Genomic DNA, 20835 nt, shown 5'->3' with positions numbered 1-20835 from the left:
AAATGGGGTAACCACATAAAGGGTGTTATGTATTACTTTTAATGATCAGAATTAAAAAAATGTAGCTGCTCATACAACAGCAGGGTGTCTTCTCACCTGCATGGAGAGCATGGCCACGGTTACAAGCAGTTAAAAGAACTTTCATTCAAGAGACCTAAAAAGAATCTTTGCTTTTCATACCACCTACAGCAATGGCTTTATCAGCTTCGTGGTCTATGAATCTCCTTTATCTGAACACAAATTTTTGTGTCAATGTGTACTTTTCTGGGAAGGGATCCACAACTTTCATCAAATTCCTTGACTCAAAATATGTGGAAGAATCACTGAAAGAAAGGTTCAGCAATTGCCCCTCTGAACAAAAGATCTCTAACTGAGAGACAGAGCACACACAGGCCACTGCTCTGCTCTCTGCAGTACGGTGGTCAAGGCAAATATGGGTTCAAACTCTCATTCCATTATGTTCTTGTACCAGCTACACAACCGTGGTAAGGCCCAGTTCCTCATCTTTAAACCAGGACTAACTGCACTTACCTCATGGAGGCTCATTTATTAAAAAAAAAAATCATTTTGGGGTGCCTGGGTAGCTCAGTCGGTTAAATGTCTGACTTTAGCTCAGGTCATGATTTCGTAGTTCGTGAGTTCAAGCCCTGTGTCGGGCTCTGTGCTGACAGGTCAGAGACTGGAGCCTGCTTCGGGTTCTGTGTCTCCCTCTCTCCCTGCCCCTCCCCTGTTCATGCTCTGTCTCTCTCAAAAATAAATATGAAAAAAATAAAATCATTTTGACTCACATTACATTAAGAAATACAAATAATATAAAAAAAATTTCATTTCATGTTTATTTTTTGAGAGAGACAGAGCACGAGTGATGGAGGGACAGAGAGAGAGGGAGACACAGAACCCGAAGCAGGCTCCAGGCTCTGACCTGTCAGCACAGAGCCTGATGTGGGGCTTGAACCCATGAACCATGAGATCATGACCTGAGCTGAAGTTGGGTGCTTAACCGACTGAGCCACTCATGCACCCCACAAATAACATTTTTAATGAATGGAAATGTACACCTTAATTAACTGCTCTTTGAGAGCAGGGACAGCCATGTGGGAACAAGCCCTGCACTAGATCTGGGTTCTGTAGTTGGTTCTTTTGTGTGATTCCGAGCTAAGCCACTTAGCCTCTCTGTCTCTTTGCTCTTCTGCAAGAGGCCAGAATCACACCTGCATTCCTGCCTCATAATGACCTCAGATGTTCATTTATGAAAGCTCAAGTGAGACAGTGGCTGCAAAAGCATGTGGAAGAAAGCCTCTGAGTAAGACTGGTGATGAAAACAGCCAGATACACAAATGACTAAGACATATGGCCTATGAGTCACAGAGCAGGTGTCGGCTCATTGGCTGGCAATACCTTAAAAAGCCAAATCCTGCTGCGATTACCCCCAAACACTGCTAGAGAGGCCGCAGGAAGAAAAAAGTGAAAAGTAAAAGTGAGGAAACATGAGGTGCAGACCGGCAGGAGGAAAAGGTGGTAGCTATGATTAGAAGCAACAATGAGGCTAGGGAAAAGCAGACTCAGTTTAGGGACACCAGACTACAGAAAATTGTGTACCATGTGAATACACCTCTGCTTTTTCTGTTTCTATTTCTTTGAACACACCTCTTTCTTTAGCATGGAACACCCTTCTCCACCGCCTATTGATTAATGCCTATTTATTACTGGAAGATCACAGCAAAATAGTTTTGAGTCAGTGTGCTTAGGTCTAAGTACTACCCTTGAGCAAGTTACGTAACCTCCTCGGGTTCCACTTCCTCACCTGTCAGATAACAACAGGACCTACCTCCAGGGGTGATGTGAGGACTTCAGAGATAGTAGAGTACCTCGTATGTGGAGTATACCCAAGAAACACCAGCATGTACAACTACGGTACTGTTCTATGTGTCAAGTCCTCAGAGGCTCTGGAGCTCAACTGCCTGGTCTGAGCTGACATAATCTCAGACAAGCTGTTTCTAGGTTCCCCATGTATGAGACGGAAATAAGTACATCTACCTCAAAGGCTTCTTGAGAAGATGAACTGAGATGTCAGGTAAAGCATACAGACTGGGAACCAGCACTACTGGAGCAACCAGTACCCACTGACCACGACAATGGTGATGATAATACATCACCATATTTATCACAGAAGAGTGCAATTGCTTACCTCTCTTTCTCTCCCACTAGACTGAATCCCTTGAGAACAGGGACGGAATCTTTTCCTCCTCTTCTATCTGCAGCACCTAGCCAATGCCTGACACACAGGCACCTGCAGTAAATGCTGGCTGAATAAAGGACCACAAAAGAGGAGGGGAGACCAGTACCCCTCTCAGGGCTACTCCTTCAAGGACACAACCAACATACTTCAGTCCCCTTGGGCATTATCTGAAGGCCCTGATCCCCATCTCCAGAAAGGATTTCACGGAAGGTAAAGGCCAATCAGAGTGAATGCACTTGAGAAATGGATCAGAGGGGCGCCTGGGTGGCTTGGTCGGTTAAGCGTCCGACTTTGGCTCAGGTCATGATCTCACGGTCCGTGAGTTCGAGCCCTGCGGCGGGCTCTATGCTGACAGCTCAGAGCCTGGAGCCTGTTTCAGATTCTGTGTCTCCCTCTCTCTCTGCTCCTCCCCTGTTCATGCTCTGTCTCTCTCTGTCTCAAAAATAAATAAATGTTAAAAAAAAAAAAAAAAAAAAAAAGAGAGAAATGGATCAGAGTTTCAGAGGGAATAGTAAAGAAACAATTATAACAAGTATTTAAACTGGAAATTAACCTAAAATATAAAAATAAGCCATTTTTTTAATATTTAGTATTTTTTTAATATTTAGATTGTGACTGTAATTATTACGGCCAAATAATGAATCAAGTATTGATAAGGGGGCATAATTTTCTGACAGAGTTGTCAGATATGGTTAAATCCTAGCCCCTGGCACCTGTGAATGTGACCTTCTCTGGAAACAGGGCCTTCGCAGATGTAACCAAGTTATGATGAAGTGGTACTGAGTGGTATCCTTGAAGGAAGAAGGAAATTTGGACACAGACACAGAGACAGACACAAGGGGACCTCCACGCGAAAATAAAGGAAGAACCTGGAGGGATGCATCTTCAAGTTAAAGAAGGCCAAAGATTGCTGGCTACCACCAGAAGCTAAGGCCAGACACGGAAGATGGAAGGATCATCCTCTAGAGTCTTCCGAGAGAGCACACCCCAGGTGACACCTTGATTTTGGACTTCTGGTCTCCAGAAGTATGAGAATACATTTCTGCTCTTTTAAGCCACCGAGCTTGTGGTACTTTGTTATGGCAGCTCTAGGAAACTACTACAAGGATCAATAAAATCCTTGGAACGTTATTACTACAGAGCTTATGAAGGGAGAACCCCAGGCAGGTGGCAATCTCCCCCCACCCAGAACCTCACATACTCAAAATGGCTTGATGCCATGCCATGTTCACTGCCAGCATGATCCGGATGCAGTTCTGAGGGTCAGGCTTCTGCTCTGTTTCTGAGTTTTATGTTGACTGCGGCTTTTCTGCCAGCTACTACTGGGATGGGGGCTCTACTCCTGGGATGGGGGCTCTGCTGGGTCCTTAGCAGGCCCCTCCCATGGACTAGAACCTGACATCCAGCCCCTGCCTGCAGTTATAGCCAGAGCAGCCACTGAGATCTCCCCGGTATCACTGCCTCCTGGCCACTCCTCTGGCCATGGGGTTACCGAGCACGAAACCAAAAAGGAGCTGTCAGATTCTGCCAGTATGTGCTAGAAGCAAGATGAAACATCATCGTGGGCATGGATATTTTTAGGAGGCTTACAGAAGAGGTGCACTTTGAGTTGCCCTTCAAGGATGCTGAGGATTTATTTATTTATATGTTTTTTAAGTATTTATTTATTAGTACAATTCTTATATATATATTTTAAAATTTATTTATTTTGAGACAGAGTGCAAGCTTGAGCCAGAGTCAGCATGGGGCCCGATGTGGGGCTTGAACTCACAAACCATGAGATCATGACCCAAGCTGAAATCAAGAGTCAGATGCTTAAACTACTGAGCCACACAGGCACCCCTAAATTTTTTTTAATGTTTATTTTTGAGAGACAGAGTGTAAACAGGAGAGAGGTAGAGAGGGAAAGGGGGACAGAAGATCTGAAGTGGGCTCTGTGATGACAACAGACAGCCTGATGTGGGGCTCGAACTCATGAACTGTGAGATCATCACCTGAGCTGAAGTTGGACACTCAGCCAACTGAGCTACCCAGGTGCCTTTATCTATCTATCTATCTATCTATCTATCTATCTATCTATCTATCAAGTTTGTTTGTTTTTGAGAGAGAGAAAGAAAGTACTCATGTGTGTGAGCAGGGCAGGGGTGGGGGTTGGGGGGAGACAAATGATCCCAAGCAGACTCTAAGCTCTGAGCTGTCAGCACAGAGCCCAGCACAGGGCACACACTCATGAATCATGAGATTATGACCTGAGCTGAAATCAAGAGTTGGATGCCTAACTGACTGAGCTACCCAGATGCCCCTCAATGAAGATTTAAATGCATGAATATTGAGTCAACAAAATCCTACCAAGGGACCACTAAGTGTTGGGGCTGAAGGGAGGAATCCGGCATGGTCTCTGCTCTCCAGGAACCGATAGTCTCAATCCAGGTATGTGATGGACGGCACAGGGAGGGACGCCAAGGCAGACTGCATGGGAGCCAGAGGAATGACCTCAACCAAGGGTGGGGTGGTGGTGAGGAAAGAACCTCTAGGAGAGTGGTATGTAGGCTGGATCGTGGGATGTACAGTGATAGCTAGGCAGTGCATGTGTTAGGGGGGGTCAGGGAGAAAAGTTTGGAGGAAATGGGAAGAGTGTAAAGAAAAGCTAGAGGAAGGAATTGTGGCTGTGTGAGTGGATGAGGAAGAGTCTCTGTGAAAGCGTTTCTGTCACCCTGCAAGTGTAGAGCAAGGAAAGAAGACAGGGCAGGAGGCCAATTTTAGATCTAAGTGTATAAGTGTATGCATCTTAGCACTTAAAGACATATACATTACAGGGTAATTGTTCATAATTTGGAAGGAATTAGAAGGGCAAAATATTTGGTTTAGGATTATTTAAAAAAGTAAACAATACATTTCAAATTCAATTTGATCCACAATAAGTTCAGACATAATTTTTTTTTTTTAATTTTTTTTTCAACGTTTTTTATTTATTTTTGGGACAGAGAGAGACAGAGCATGAACGGGGGGGGGGGGGGGGCAGAGAGAGAGGGAGACACAGAATCGGAAGCAGGCTCCAGGCTCTGAGCCATCAGCCCAGAGCCTGACGCGGGGCTCGAACTCACGGACCGCGAGATCGTGACCTGGCTGAAGTCGGACGCTTAACCGACTGTGCCACCCAGGCGCCCCATTCAGACATAATTTTCAAGGACACATACACTACCAAAAAGAAGAAAAAAAAAAAAGCCATGGACTACCACAGTGGAAAAGGTTATCTACAAACAGATCTGATTTAAGTTGTAGTTCTGGCCAAGGCCATCATGACTTACTTTTCTGACGTGATTATAGGCATGTCTGTCTTCATATCTGTAACAACAAAGACGTTCTGTTAGTTCAGACAAATTTTTTTCCTTAAGGAAAAAAAAACACTGAAAATGCAACAAAGACAAAGACAATTTTAAGAAGCCCCAAATCGCACATCTAACAGGTTCACTAATCCTGCCCAACCAGCAATGGCAAACACGTGCCTCATTAGCCATCCCTCTGTGAACCCAACCCCTGGAAGGGGATGCTGACAGATCACGGTGCTCTTGCTGTGCTCAGATGTGACCCTGAAATCCTGCTCAACTCAACCTTGCAGCTCAGCAGCAGTGGCATGTGCTTAGGATTAGAGGCTTGATAATCTGCCTCCTCTATGCCACCTCTCAATGTACATGCCCTCTACTTTTGGATGAGAACATCAAGGCCCTAAAGCTGCGCACTTTATCGCTATTGTCCAGTGCTCCACAAAGCATCTTTTATTTTATTTTATTTTATTTTTATTTTTTTATTTAATTTAAAAATTTTTTTTGTAATACAGCTTAAAGTTGGTGCCGTCAGTGCAATCAACCTGCCCTATACTTTAAAGAAAGGAAGAGTGGCAAAATAACCTTCACATTGCTTTCAGCAGTTTTTTTTAAATTTTTTAAATGTTTATTTTTCAGAGAGAGAGAGAGACAGAGTGTGAGCAGGGGCAGAGGTGGGGCAGAGAGAAGGGAGACACAGAATCTGAAGCAGGCTCCAGGCTCTGAGCTATCAGCACAGAGCCCAACACGGGGCTTAAACTCATGAACTGTGAGATCATGACCTGAGCCCAAGTCGGACACTTAATCAACTGAGCCACACAGGCACCCCTTAGCAGTTATTTCATAGGTGGTAGCATATTGTGTAAAAAACTAAATAATTATGTTGATATGATTGAGAGCCAGGATTTTTTACATGAAACAACTTACACCAGGAAGCAAGGAAGCTTATCAAAAACTGCTACGCTTATTTCAAAAGAGACTCTGCTGGCCAAACATGGAAACATTCGAGCATCAATAAGAATAATACTACAATTTGTTTTAAAATCCAGTCATTGGTAATAGTATCCCCCAAAATGCTTGAATCTTTTAATTTATACTGGTACATACTAATACATGCCAGAAGAAATTCACTGTTTACCTGTGGAGGATTCATCATTTTGGAAATTGGTAAACATGATCTGGCTCTCAGGGTAACCAAGTAGTGAGGGGTTTCTCTTTATAGAACATTCTCACCACTAAACAAAGAAGGAATAATAGGATTCGAATATCACCATTTTGCATCCTCTATTAAAGCATGATCACCAACAGTGCTGATGACATACAAGGAGACAAGAAGACATTTTTTGTCTTGTAAGGAAACACACAGGACCACCCATGAGATAGGCTGCCCCCAAACTTGAGCCTGAATCCAATCAAGCCTCTAACTCCACCAATTCATAGGAAACAGTGTCAAAGAGTATATTTATTAAGCCAGTGTTGCTCAGAGTACTCAAGTGTCACAAGGTAAGTCCTTTGCACCAGAATGGATATAGATGACATGGTATTTAGTTATTTACCTACGGCTTCCTGCTCTATGAAAATCTGACTGTGGAAACAAGGTGAGCTGAACTAAGCAATGTGCTGAGTGAGTCGGTTGCTTAAAGGTTGGTGCAAGCCCTTCTTGGACTGTCCACAAGCAGATGAAGGACCGCACTGGGCCTGTGACCTCCTTTGTTGAGCACCATGTTAACAGCACAATAAGGATGTAATCATCTGAGATCAGACCAGGGGTAAGTTGTGTAGGACAGAAGATCCATTGCTTCAACAAATGAACCACCAGGAAAAAAATCATGGCAGGGAAACATATGTTAAAATCAACTTCAGGTATCTCAGTCAGTTGCAGTGTATGGGCCCTAGATGGATTTTGAGTCAGTCTCCAAAAAAGAAAAAAATTGAGATGATGCATAGATTTTGGATGAGGCTAAGGGATTAATATTAATTTTTAAAAGTGATAATGGTATTACAATTATGTTTTGGGTTCTTTTAATATTATAATTTTTTTTTTAAGTAAGCTTTATGCCCAACATGGGGCTTGAACTCATGACCCCAAGACGAAAACTTGCATGCTCCACCTACTGAGCCAGCCAGGCGTCCCTTTTTTTAAAATAGTTTTTTTAAAAAAATTTTTTAATGTTTTTATTTATTTTTGAGACAGAGACAGAGACAGAGCATGAGCAGGGGAGGAGCAGAGAGAGAGGGAGACACAGAATCTGAAGCAGGCTCTAGGCTCTGAGCTGTCAGCACAGAGCCCAACTTGGGGCTTGAACTCACGGACTGTGAGATCATGACCTGAGCCAAAGTCGGATGCTTAACTGACTGAGCCACCCAGGTGCCCCACTTTGTTTTTTTTTTTTTAAGCCGTTAGATTTTTCAAAAAGAATCATTATAGAAATACATAATGAACCACTTAGAGATGCTGTGATAGGATGTGAGGAATCTTTTTCAAAATAACCTGGGGACTGGAAGAGTGAGCAGAACAGATGAAGCGAGACTGGCCATGAGTTAATTATTAAAGCTGATGGGTGAGAACATGGGAATTTATTCTACTATTCTCTTTACTTTTGTATGTCTCAGAATTTTTTTTTCATAATTAGTGTTTCGAAAAGAGAGAAAGGAAAAGTGGAAAAAACAGCATGATGACCTTGCCTATACCCGCCATCCAGCTTCAGCAGTTACTAACATTTGGCCAGAAACCTAGAAAGTTTTCAAATAGTGTAATGATCTTAATAATTGAGAACCTGTTCCTGATCTATGTAGGAACTAAGTTTCAGACAGTAATAGAAATTTGAAGGAAATGAATTTATGCCAGGGAAGCAAAAATTAAGTTTGTGGGCCACCCTGAAGGAGTAAATCTCAAATATTCATTTTAGGAGATTCTTCAGATTCTGGCTTTAGCCTCATCTTCTATCCTCTCTGTCCACTCTCTTCTACTTGTTGGCCCTATTGCCACCTCGGGCTGCCTGCCATTCCATGGACCTGCCGTGCATTTGCTCCCTCTCAGCCTCTGCATGGCTTCCCCTGCCTGTTTCCCCCAGTCTGTTTGGTGAACTCTTACTCATTCTTCAGAGCCCAGCTCCTCCTCCTTGGTGTTTCTTCCTAATCTTCTCAGGCAAAGTTAATCAGTCCTTTTATAATCCTTCACTTGGTCATATGTCAGCTAGGGTTAGAATCCATCATTTCTGGTCTGTGCCCTCAATTAGACTGTATCTCAAGGAGAGGGGATTTGCTTTTTTACCTGTTTATCTCTAGCGCTTGGCACATGGAAGGCTGTCAGTAAAACTTGCTAAATAGTTACATGTTAAATTACCAGAAGAGGGAGGTCATGACACATCAAACTGAAATTCCTAAGGAGGTAGGAGTCTGTGAACTCACTTTCCTAGGCTTTTAACAGCCGATTGATTATCCTCTATTCCAAGCCTCTAACGCGCTGGGGTGAAGGCTTGAGTTTGGGTAAGGATAAATGACTTGCCCAAAGTCAGGGTGAAGGAAGATGAGGACTAAAACCCACACCATCAGGTGACCAGTATGTAACATTGTAGGCGGAAAGGTTCAGCCAGCCAGATTCCCAGAGCTAGAACTAGAGCCCAGAACTCACAGGTCCACACCCAGAACCAACACTGCCATGAAAGTTACTTCACCAACCCTTTCTGTAGGTATGCATGGGGCACTTTCAGTGAAGATGCTTTGTGGAGCACCAAAAACCATAAAATACCTAGGAATAAATCTAACCAAAGAGGTGACAAATCTATATGCTGAAAACTATAGAAAGCTTACAAAAGAAATTGAAGAAGGCACAAAAAAATATAAGAACAGTCCAAACTCCTGGGTAGGAAAAACAAATATTGTTAAAATGTCGATACTACCCAAAGCAATCTACATATTCAATGCAATCCCTATCAAAGTAACACCAGTATTCTTCACAGAGCTAGAACAAATAATCCTAAAATTTGTATGGAACCAGAAAAGACCCCGAATAGCCAAAGCAATCTTGAAAAAGAAAACCAAAGCCAGAGGCATCACAATCCCAGACTTCAAGCTATACTACAAAGCTGTAATCATCAAGACAGTAAGGTACTGGCACAAGAACACTCAGATCAATGGAACAGAATAGAGAACCCAGAAATGGACCCACAAAGTATGGCCAACTAATCTTTGACAAAGCAGGAAAGAAATAAAAACAGTCTCTTCAGCAAGTGGTGCTGGGAAAATTGGACAGTGACATGCAGAAGAATGAACCTGGACCACTTTCTTACACCATACACAAAAATAGACTCAAAATGGATGAAAGACCTCAATGTAAGACAGGAAGCCATCAAAATCCTCGAGAAGAAAGGAGGCAAAAACCTCTTTCATCTTGGCCACAGCAACTTCTTACTCAACACGTCTCCAGAGGCAAGGGAAACAAAAGCAAAAATGAACTACGGGGACCTCATCAAAATAAAAAGCTTCTGCACAGCAAAGGAAACAATCAGCAAAACTAAAAGGCAACCGATAGAATGGGAGAAGATATTTGCAAATGACATGTCAGATAAAGGGTTAGTCCAAAATCTATAAAGGACTTATCAAACCCAACACCCAAAAAACAAATGATCCAGTGAAAACTGGGCAAGAGACATGAATAGACACTTCTCCAAAGAAGACATCCAAATGGCCAACTGACACATGAAAAATGCTCAAATACAGACCAAAGCCACAATGAGATACCACCTCACACCTGTCAGAATGGCTAACATTAACAACTCAGGCAACAACAGATGTTGATGAGGATGCGGAGAAGGAGGATCTCTCTTGCACTACTGGTGGGAATGCAAACTGGGGCAGCCACTCTGGAAAACAGTATGGAGTTCCTCAAGAAACTAAAAATAGAGCTACCCTATGGCCCAGCAATTGCACTACTAGGCATTTATCCAAGGGATACAGGGATGCTGTTTGGAAGGGGCATATGCCCCCCCATGTTTATAGCAGCACTATCAACAATAGCCAAAGTATGGAAAGAGCCCAAATGTCCATCGATGGATGAATGGATAAAGAAGATGTGGTATATATATACACAATGGAGTATTACTCAGCAATCAGAAAGAATGAAATGTTGCTATTTGCAATTACGTGGTGGAACTAGAGGGTACTATGCTAAGCGAAATTAGTCAAGAGAAAGACAAATATCATATGACTTCACTCATATGAGGACTTTAAGACACAGAACAGATGAATACAAGGGAAGGGAAGCAAAAATAATATAAAAACAGGGAGGGGGACAAAACAAGAGACTCTTAAATATGGAGAACAAACAGAGGGTTATAGGAGGGGTTGTGGGAGGGGTGATGGGCTAAATGGGTAAGCGGCATTAAGGAATCTACTCCTGAAATCATTGTTGCACTATATGCTAACTAATTTGCATGTAAAATAAAAAAAATTAAAAAAGAAAAAGAATCTGTGGTATATCCTTCCTTAAATTTAAAAAACATATTTATATCCACCCACCTCCAGAAAAACCATAACATACTATGCAGACTCCCTTTTACTCTGCTGTCTTCACTTAGGAATACATCTCTGTATTCTCAGCTCAGCTCCACAGCACTTTATTATACGAATGTAGTACAGTTTAATGACTGGTCCCCTCCTAATGGGTATCTGGATTGTTTCCAGTGTTTTAATGTAAGAAAAAGCACGGCAGTGAATAGCCTTGTGCTATTTCTTTTCACATATTTGCCAGTGTACCTTTTAAATAAATTCCTAGAAATGGAATTGCTGGGTTAAAAGTAAATGCATATACTGGGACAACTGGATATCCACGGGCACAACATTGAAGCTGGAACTCTACCTTACATCAGACACAAAAATTAACTCAAAATGGATCAGAGACCTACATTTAAGAGCTGAAATTATAAAACTCTTAGAAGAAAATACGGGGATTTGGCAATGGTTTCCTAAATATGCTACCAAAACCAGAGGCAATGAAAGAAAAAAAAAAAAAAAAGATAAACTGGACTTCATGAATATTAAAAACTTTTACCACTTCACACTGAGATGGCTATCATAAACAAAATAAAACACCAAAAAATCAAAAGCCAAAAAACAGGAAGTAGAGACATTAGAAATTTTGTGCATTGCTGGTGGGAATGTGACATGGGGTAGGTGTTAAGGAAAACAGTTTGACATTACCTAAAAAAATTAAAATACAATTATCATATGACCCAGCAAGTTCACTCCTAGGTATGTACCTAGGAGAAATGAAAATATATGTCCACACAAACACTTGTATATGAATGTTCACAGTGGCACTACTCACAACAGCCCTAAAGTGGGAACAACCCAAATGTCCATCTCTGGATGTATGGATAAACAAAACATGATATATCCATAAAATGGAATATTATTCAGGATGAAGTTCTGATGCATACTACACAGGGATGAATCTTGAAAACATCTTAAGTAAAAGACACAAAAGGCTTCAAAATGTATGATTCCACTTACATAAATATCTAGAACGGGCAACCTCACAGACACAGAAAACATATTAAGGTTACCAGTGGTTAGGGGGAGAGGAGGACCAGGGGAAAAAGCAAATGTATATAGAGGCGCCTGGGTGACTGAGTTAGTCCAGCATCTGACTTTTGATCTCGGCTCAGGTCATGACCTTGCGGTTGGTGAGTTCCAGCCGTTCTTGGGCTTTGCGTTGACAGTGCAGAGCCTGCTTGGAATTCTTTCTCCTTCTCTCTCCGGCCCTCCACCACTTGTTCTCTCTCTCTCAAAATAAATAAACTTAAAAAAAAAAAAAAAAGCAAATGTATATATAATTTTGTCAGGCATTGCCAAATTCCCCTTGTAATAGCTGGACCACCTGCATTCCCATCAGCAATGCGTGAGAATATTTCTCAGGGCCTTACCAAGGAGAATATTGTCAAACTTTCAGATTTTTGCCAATCTGACTGCTGAAATGGTACCTTACCACAGTTTTACTTTGTGTTTTTTTCTTACAATAAAATGTTTTTAAAAACCCTAATTATGTTCTAATCTGCCAGCATTGGTTATGTAATCACCATGAGACTTCCTTAAACAAATACACTAGGGTAAAAGATTTATATGTTAAAGAAGTCAAGGTAAGCAAGTAAGAACTATACACATTGGTTAATGTTTTAACAAATTCATTAATGTTATGGTTATTGTTGTAAATTCTAATTCTAAAAATAAAAAATATAAAACTCATTTTGCATGCAGGTGATGAGGTACTTAATTACTAGTACTTTCCACATGCACAGTACCCTGTTAGTCAACGTTCAACAACAGAAAAGCGTAAATAACATTTCTGACAATTCCAGAAATTCGATAAAACACATTTTCACCAACCATAAGGACCCTTCCACCTTGATTAGAATTAGTGTAGTTGCTAGTTTTAGCAGTAAAATTGCCACTGTGCATGTTACCTCTTCTCTAGAGAATCTTCCTATATAATTTTCAAGAATTTCCTGTGTAATCTGAAGCATAAGATCAAAAATAAAAGAAAATAACTAGTCAAAAGAATTGAAAGATTTAAGTTTACCTTTCCACTTAGCAACGAGCTTAGGATCTGAAATTGTGAAGTTTGGACGGCTTCTAGACAGGATACCTTTTCCAAAATAACCCTTCCGGGAAAAGAGAAAACAAGTTAGTACAAGTTTAATTACTAATTTTTTAGCAGAAGGAAAACAACTATTTGTTTTTTTTTTAAAATATATGAAATTTACTGTCAAATTGGTTTCCATACAACACCCAGTGCTCATCCCAAAAGATGCCCTCTTCAATACCCATCACCCACCCTCCCCTCCCTCCCACCCCCCATCAGCCCTCAGTTTGTTCTCAGTTTTTAAGAGTCTCTTATGCTTTGGCTCTCTCCCACTCTAACCTCTCTCTCTTTTTTTTTTTTTTTTCCTTCCCCTCCCCCATGAGTTCCTGTTAAGTTTCTCAGGATCCACATAAGAGTGAAAACATATGGTATCTGTCTTTCTCTGTATGGCTTATTTCACTTAGCATCACACTCTCCAGTTCCATCCACGTTGCTACAAAGGGCCATATTTCATTCTTTCTCATTGCCACGTAGTACTCCATTGTGTATACAAACCACAATTTCTTTATCCATTCAACAATAGCCAAATTATGGAAAACAACTATTTGAGTTAACAAGAGATTCATTCTACTTTTCATAGCTTTATATCTTCCCTCTAGTTACTTAAAAAAAAAAAAATGCCCCCATTAATGAATTGGCTATGGAGGGGAAAAAAAGCAAGCAAGCTACCAATCTCAACCCACACCTATCATTTATGGAAAACAGCAAAAACTAGAACTTGCCTTCATCTAAGAAGAGGTCCTCAACCAGAAAAGAGAACAGATAAGGAGCCAAGGACATGCTGAAGCCTCATCTGTCCATGACACAGAACAATATGCCACTTAGGTTGCCTCCGGGGATGGAATGGGAGCGAGTGGGGATTCTTACTTTTTACTCATTACATTTCTGTAAACTGCTGGACATTTTTATGAACACTCAAGCCTTTTATAATGGAAAGACAAGAAAGGTCAATGCGTTGAAATATGGGTTCATGGGTCGGGGAGTTATCCTCATTAACATATGGCTTTGGGGCACCTGATTCAAATTGTGCTGTTCCCATACTACACTGCACCAAATGGCAAGGAAAGAATATGGCTCAATTATAGTTTGCTTTGGGAATGGATGGGGAGAAGCAACAGGGACAGCTGGCTCAGGGCTGTGAGGAAGGAGCCACACCAAAGCAGCTGGCACTTACTTTCCCATACAGCTGCTCGATATCTTCTGCGTTTCTCACAATTACATTGTTGTTTATCATTTCAGCAGTGAATATTTTGAAGTCTTTCTTAGGCCCACCATTCTGACCAAAAGGGATTGGCAAAGGAGATTCATAACTCTCATACACTCTTCTTTTCCGCTTTGGGGCGTGGAAAACTGCTTCCGCCATTTCTCAAGGGTAGCTGGTTTTTAAAGAGTATAACAGGGAGAAAGAAACAGCCAATCAATAACTATATTGATCAAAAATGGGAGTGCATCTCTAGGCTCAGAAAATGTTGTAGTCTGTCAGAAAAATAAATATATACAACGCAGGGAACTAAAAGAAAGGGTAATGAGAACAAATCCCAATCACGTAGAGTATCTCAATTCCCACAACCATGCCCAAGAAGCCAGTGGCAATATTTCTAATTATAGTGGACAAGACTGAGGCCTAGTGACATGCCCAAAGTTACAATGCCATGCAAAAGTCTGATAGCAAGCATGATAGGATTCCCGCCTTTTAGGATTACTCCCATTCTTTCACTCAGGCAACAGACAATTTACTGAGTACCTACCAGCGGCTCCCAATACTCAGAGGTGCTAGGGGTATAAAGATAAAACCAAAAGAGACACTGTCCTCAAAGGATTAAATCTAAGTCAGCATTTTGTTTTTCAAAAAAGGACCTTAAAATCCATTCTAAACATTAGGTCAATCATCTCCCAATTTTTAAGGTAAATTAATAAATAATAACAATGACAGAAACAGTTATCATTTAAGGGTCTATCATGCACCAAGAGCAGGAACCCTAAAGCCAGAGTTGCAGCTGTGTGCTTTGGGGCAAAAGTTACTTAATCTCTCCATGCTTTGGCTTCCTTGCTTGCAAAATAAGGCTAAAAACAGACTCTATCTTGGAGTTAAGACCCATAAAGGTCCTAGAAGAGTACCTGATACATAATGAGCACTGTGGGTATATTTGCTTTAATTATTATTATGGGGTGAGTACTACCAACTCCGTTCTACAGATGAGGAAAACAGGTTCAGGTTACAAAGATTTTGTAAAAGGCCCCTTCAGATGATCCCAGGTCTGTGGAATTCTAAAGCCTATGCTCTTCTCTCTGGGTTCTGCTGCGAGCACAGGCTGCATCTGTCTCCCTTTGTCTGAAGGCTCAGTATTTCTCAAGGTTAGGAGCTAAAGGGTTCCGGAGAATGATGGAATTGCTTGCTGTGCACTGAATACTCTGAGGAAGTAAAGGAAGCCAAAGTGAGTACCTCTCCCTTCCAGGCCTTATACTCAATTTGAAGAGACAAAACACACACAAAAGCAAATCGAAGGTAACACAACAAGCTGCAATTCAATAATGGCTAAAGGAAGGAAATGGAGTTCAGTGCCTTGGGTGATAAAGCAACAGAGCCACAGCAGATACATTTGACTTAGGAAAACTCAACCCCATGTAAGGAGGGAAAATGTAAACAGTGCAAGAGTTTGGGCACTCCACTCTCCCAACAGACGCCCTGGAACATGAGGGGAGACTTGAATCTGCTGCTCCCTCCATCCCGGGCCTGGGCTCGACTTAAGCTGAGAGCATATCTGGTGCTTAAAGATACACTGGAGCCAGATCACACGTTTCATCTACATGGATCCAAAGAACGAAGTAAAACTTCGTTAAGTGCCTCCTGCAGTTAACACCAGCATCCCACTGGGCAATACATGCGATCAAGCCTGAAACAGCCAATGATGGTGGCCAAATCTGAGGAAGGTAAGTGGTTTTACGGGTTTATGACCATTAAAAAGAAATTGCATGCCTTGTCCAATGTGTGATACCTTTATACATCCATCCTCTCAAAGAAACTGAGGAATTAGATCGGGACAAAGGAAAACACAGACCAAGGAAGAGTTATAGAGATTGATAAATTACAAAGATAACTATGAAAAATAAGAATCAGCAAGTTGGAACCTTTATAGAATTGACCAAATATTCTAAGCAGCAAAATGCTAGAATAATTTAATTTTTAAATAGATCCCTCAATGGAATTACATACTGAACATGATACATATATACATTTTATCTATACACACACACATTATTGTAAAAGGCAAAAGATTTATACTATCTGAAGAGAAACCAGAGCATACGCACACATTATTGTAAAGCATTCATAACAAAACAATGTGTATCGCATGTTGATGCACAATTAAGAGATTTTCTTCCAAGAGCATTTTATCTAAATTTTCACTTGCTGACTTATCCCTCAATCCAAGCCAACTATAGTATTGAGTATTCAACAGAAGCAGCAGCAATTTATTCTAAAACTTAATGCTTTTTTGAGGCAGGATGTTGGAATCTAGTGAGAAACTTTCAAGAGATATCCAGGAACAATTTGGACTTTTATCAGATTTTTCACTTTTATAACTTCTAGGTAGTATTTAACTTGTATAGGCTACATTTGGAATTTTTGAAAAAGAGGAAATGTTAAATGGCTAACTGCAAGAACTTCCAATTAAATTCCCTTGAACAAGTGAAAATGAAGTTATATTTGAATTTGCCTGGGTTGGAATCTTCCCTCCGATTGCTGCTATACTCTTAAAAAGCAAGAATGAGCTAGGACACTTGGTGGCAAAAACCCTGTACTCCAACCCAAGTGTGTGTAACAGAAAGCTTCCTGCCACAAAACATGCCGTTTTTCACAAAACCTCAGTCTGTGATCTGGTGTCACTTCCGCCCATGTGGCAGCATGCACATCAAGAAGCTGGCTCATAGTAGGCCTCCTATATATGCAAACCTGCCATTATTATCATGTGAACTTGCATAACCCACTTAAGCTCTCTGAGACCTGTTTCTTCATCTTCAAATTGAACAGGACTGGAAAACAGTCTGGAAATCACTCAAATGTTAAACACAGAATAACCATATGATCGGGGCACCTGGATGGTTCAGTTGGTTAAGCATCTGAGTCTTGACTTTGGCTCAGGTCATGATCTCATGGTTTGTAAGATCAAGCCCTGAATCGGGCTTTGCACTGACAGAGTGGAGCCTGCTTAGGATTCTGTGTCTTCCTCTCTGTCTGCACTTGCTCTCAAAATAAACAAAGAAACAAAAAAAACCCACAAAGAATAACCATGTGATCCAGCAATTCCACTCCTTGCACAGATATAAGAAAACTGAAAACATTTTCATGCAAAAATCTGTACCCAAATGTTTACAGCAGTGTGATTCATAATAGCCAAAAAGTGGAAACAACCCAAATGTCCATCTACAGACGAATGGATCAACAAAATGGGGTGTGTCCATATGTAATGGATTACCAGCAATAAAGGAATGAGGTGCTAATACATGCTACAGTGTATATGAAGCTTGAAAGCATTATGCTAAGTGAAAGCAGTCACAAAAGACCACATATTGTATAAGACCACTAATATGAAATGTCCATAATAGCAAATCCAGAGACCCCAAATGGACTAGTGGTTGCCTGGTGCTGAGGGAAGGGAGAAATGGGGTTATAGGTACAGGTTTATTTTGAGGGTGCTGAAAAGGTTTTAAAACTAAATTGCAGTGATGGTGATGGCTTCCCAACTCTGTGAATGTACTAAAATCACTGAACTGTACATTTTACAAGGGTGAGTTTTATGATGTGAATGATCTCTCAATAAAATTAAATAGGAGAAACCAAATGATCTTTAGTTGCATAGTTTTGTGAAAGAGTTGTCTTGTGCTGAATTTGAAAGACAAAGCAGGGGAGAAAGGAATTCACTATTCTCCATATCTGCAACAGGCATTTAAGAAATGTTTCTGTAGTGCCATTATAGAAGCACAACATAATGTAAGATGTGGCATGTGAATAAAACTAGAAGAGGTGATCATCATCAGTAGGTACAACACACCAGGCAGTCTATGCCATTTTTATACACATGGGTACTACTATTCTTATTTCACAGACAGGGAAATTGAGGCTTAAAGAGGGCCAGTTACCCAAGCCCTATCGTATGGAGACATAGCATTGCAAGAAGACTAGCCTAAAGGAGGACCCATGTCTAAAGCACACACAGATACAGAGGAATGACTGGGCCAGTTGTCAAGGGGTTTGTAATGTGAAGGCTGGTTCAGACTTGGGAGTCAATGCAGACTCTTAAGCAGGGAATGATAGCTGAAGAGAGATTAATTAACCTTGTATGCAACAGTGGCTCTCAAGCTTGGTTGCCCTTAGAATCACCTGGGGAAATCTTAAAACTCCTAATGCTCAGAACTTACCTGCAACTCTATCAGAAATTCTGGGGTGGGACCCAGGTGAGTTCAACATGTAGCCAAAGCTGCCAACCACTGGTGATAGGATAGCCTATTCAAACTCAATCCCAACATCTCCTTAACGTAAGTACTATTACTATTCCCGTTGTTCAGAGGAGGACAGGGACTCAGGGGCTGAGTGCTACCCACCTGTAAGGGATTTGTTGCTTTTCCTTTACCAAACCTGGGCATACTTGACTCCAGACACAAGTAGTGTTAAGTATATTTACTATCAAAAGCAGGGCTTGTTCCTTATTCTTCCCTTGAGCAGACACACACTGTTTAGATGTTCAGTAAATGTTTATTCCAAATAAAACAAAACACAGCAGAACAAAAATGGGGGAGGTAGCTCCATTTAACTTTCCAACCCCCTTGGAACACTCTGCCAAACAAGCCTGGTTAAAACCTCCCACCTAGTAAAGCTCACCTCCCAATTAAAAAATGTTTGAAGCTCCAAAGGTGTACCTCCTGGGCTTAGGGAGGCAAGGATGAAAGGGACAAGGCAAACAATTCAGTCCCTGGGGAGCTTTCAAGTTAGGACCTGAGACTAAGCCACATAAACAAAAGATAACCCTTTGAAAGCAGTTGTGAGGATAAGGTGGGTAATTGCGTGAAAAAGGCCAAAGCGCCTCATACTGGGCCTGTCGTGTGCAAAATGCTAGTCAGATGGAGGTTGCAACTGCAGTAAATGATGGCACACAAGCCAGAAAGTGTTCAGGGCCCACCAAATTCATAACTCCCTGTCTTAACTTATCCCTTTGCGGATTTCCTTGAGTGCCCCCAGCGCCCCAAGAACCGCATTAGCTGCTGAGGCTCCCCTCGGGCAGAGACGGTGTCCGATGCACCTCGACGTCCCCAGCCCCCAGCACCGAACGTGGCGTCGTGTTCTTCAGAAAGAACGAAGAAGGGAAGCATGAACGGCTACAGGTGCTCGGACAAGGGGAGAGGGGCTAATTCCGGCGGAACCGGGAAGCCTGGCTCCCCATTTCGGCCCATTCTATTCTGGCTGTGGGACCCCGGGGAAAGTCTCTACACTCCCCACTCCAGCTCCTGAGGACTTTCGAAGAAGCCAACGTCTCCTCTCACAGCAGACCCCCCCCACAGGGAGCAGCCGCCGCGACGCTTAGCGTCACGAGCCGTAGCTCGCCATGGGCCCCGGAGCCTTACCTTCCAGAGCCCCACGCGCCCCTCGTTACCTCGGCAACACCAGCCGGAGGGCTGACACCTCCGCCGTCAAGCAGTACGGTCGCAAAACCGTGCGAATGCGCAGCCGCAGAGTCCGCGGGAGCGCCCGCGGGGGGTCTTTGCCTCGAGCGCCTGCGCACAGCGTGAAGGAGGGTTTTCTGGGCTTGCTGCTGGCTCTTTGGTGCGTGTGAGCGAGTTGTCTGTATTACCCTTCCCAGGATTGTACGGACCGCTTCCTACACAGATGGTGTTTTCGTTTAATCCTCACGACAGTCTCGCAAGATTCATTTTACAAATGAGGTCCGAAGTTATTTGTCCGATGTCACATAGCCAGGAGGTAGTGGAGCCCAAGCTTTAACCCAGGCATGAAGACTTAGAATCTGTCGGGGGCGGGGGGGGGGGGGGGGTGGTGGTGGTGGTGGTGGTGAGGGGGTAGGGATAGGCACTTGAGGCGACAAGACTTTACTGTTTGACCTGGCCCTGACGCTGACCTCCGCTTTCTCAGTGTGTATGTATAAGCTGCAGCATGCCCGGAACTTGTAAGGAAGCGGCCTCTCACAGACACCTGACTCAAAGTCTCTGTGTGCACTGGTTGCCCTGTGCAGTGTGAAGGATAACAGCCAGGAGTCAGACCTGTCTTTGAATGCCCACCTCCTCCCTGGTCTTGAGTGACTTTACTTTTCTAAGACTCAGGTACCTCTATTGAAAAGTGGGCCGTCAGAATTATGCTGGATGAGCAAAGCAAAATGTGTTGGGAGGTGTAAAAATTTCTCCTGACCTGGTTATTTTAAAGGACTTCTAGTAAGGAGTCCAATATATGCCTTCCCAAATAGAATCCCAGGGTCCCCAGCACACATACCACACATGCTGGGCATGTGGGGAAGGTGGGTGACAGGGAAGGGTGGCAAATAATGACAGAGATTCATGGGGCTAGGGTGTGATGGGCTTTGAAATCCGGGACTTTTCCCCAACTTTCTCTTGTCTCCAGGCCT

The 20835-nt window shown here is 42.3% G+C and overlaps 1 protein-coding gene across 2 annotated transcripts in view; it reads right to left on the bottom strand.

The window, feature by feature from the left end:
- TSEN2 (tRNA splicing endonuclease subunit 2) overlaps window positions 1-19889 on the bottom strand; it is a 49559-nt gene extending 29670 nt beyond the window's left edge. Inside the window, exons 1-4 of one of the 2 annotated variants that reach the window (XM_042979530.1) lie at window positions 19826-19889; window positions 14379-14580; window positions 13142-13223; window positions 5548-5584 (exon numbers count right to left, since the gene is read on the bottom strand). In XM_042979530.1, coding sequence (XP_042835464.1) covers window positions 5548-5584; window positions 13142-13223; window positions 14379-14567 — 308 coding nt within the window. In that variant the 5' untranslated portion in view covers window positions 14568-14580; window positions 19826-19889. Of the gene's footprint in view, window positions 1-5547; window positions 5585-13141; window positions 13224-14378; window positions 14581-18808; window positions 19772-19825 lie in introns of those variants that run through there. The other variant, XM_007075443.3, reaches the window with a different exon arrangement.
- Between the last annotated feature and the right edge of the window lie 946 nt (window positions 19890-20835).

The sequence above is a fragment of the Panthera tigris genome, chromosome A2, assembly GCF_018350195.1.
Source record: "Panthera tigris isolate Pti1 chromosome A2, P.tigris_Pti1_mat1.1, whole genome shotgun sequence".
NCBI classification, from domain to species: domain Eukaryota; kingdom Metazoa; phylum Chordata; class Mammalia; order Carnivora; family Felidae; genus Panthera; species Panthera tigris.
This window is presented reverse-complemented; position numbering and strand designations above follow the sequence as displayed.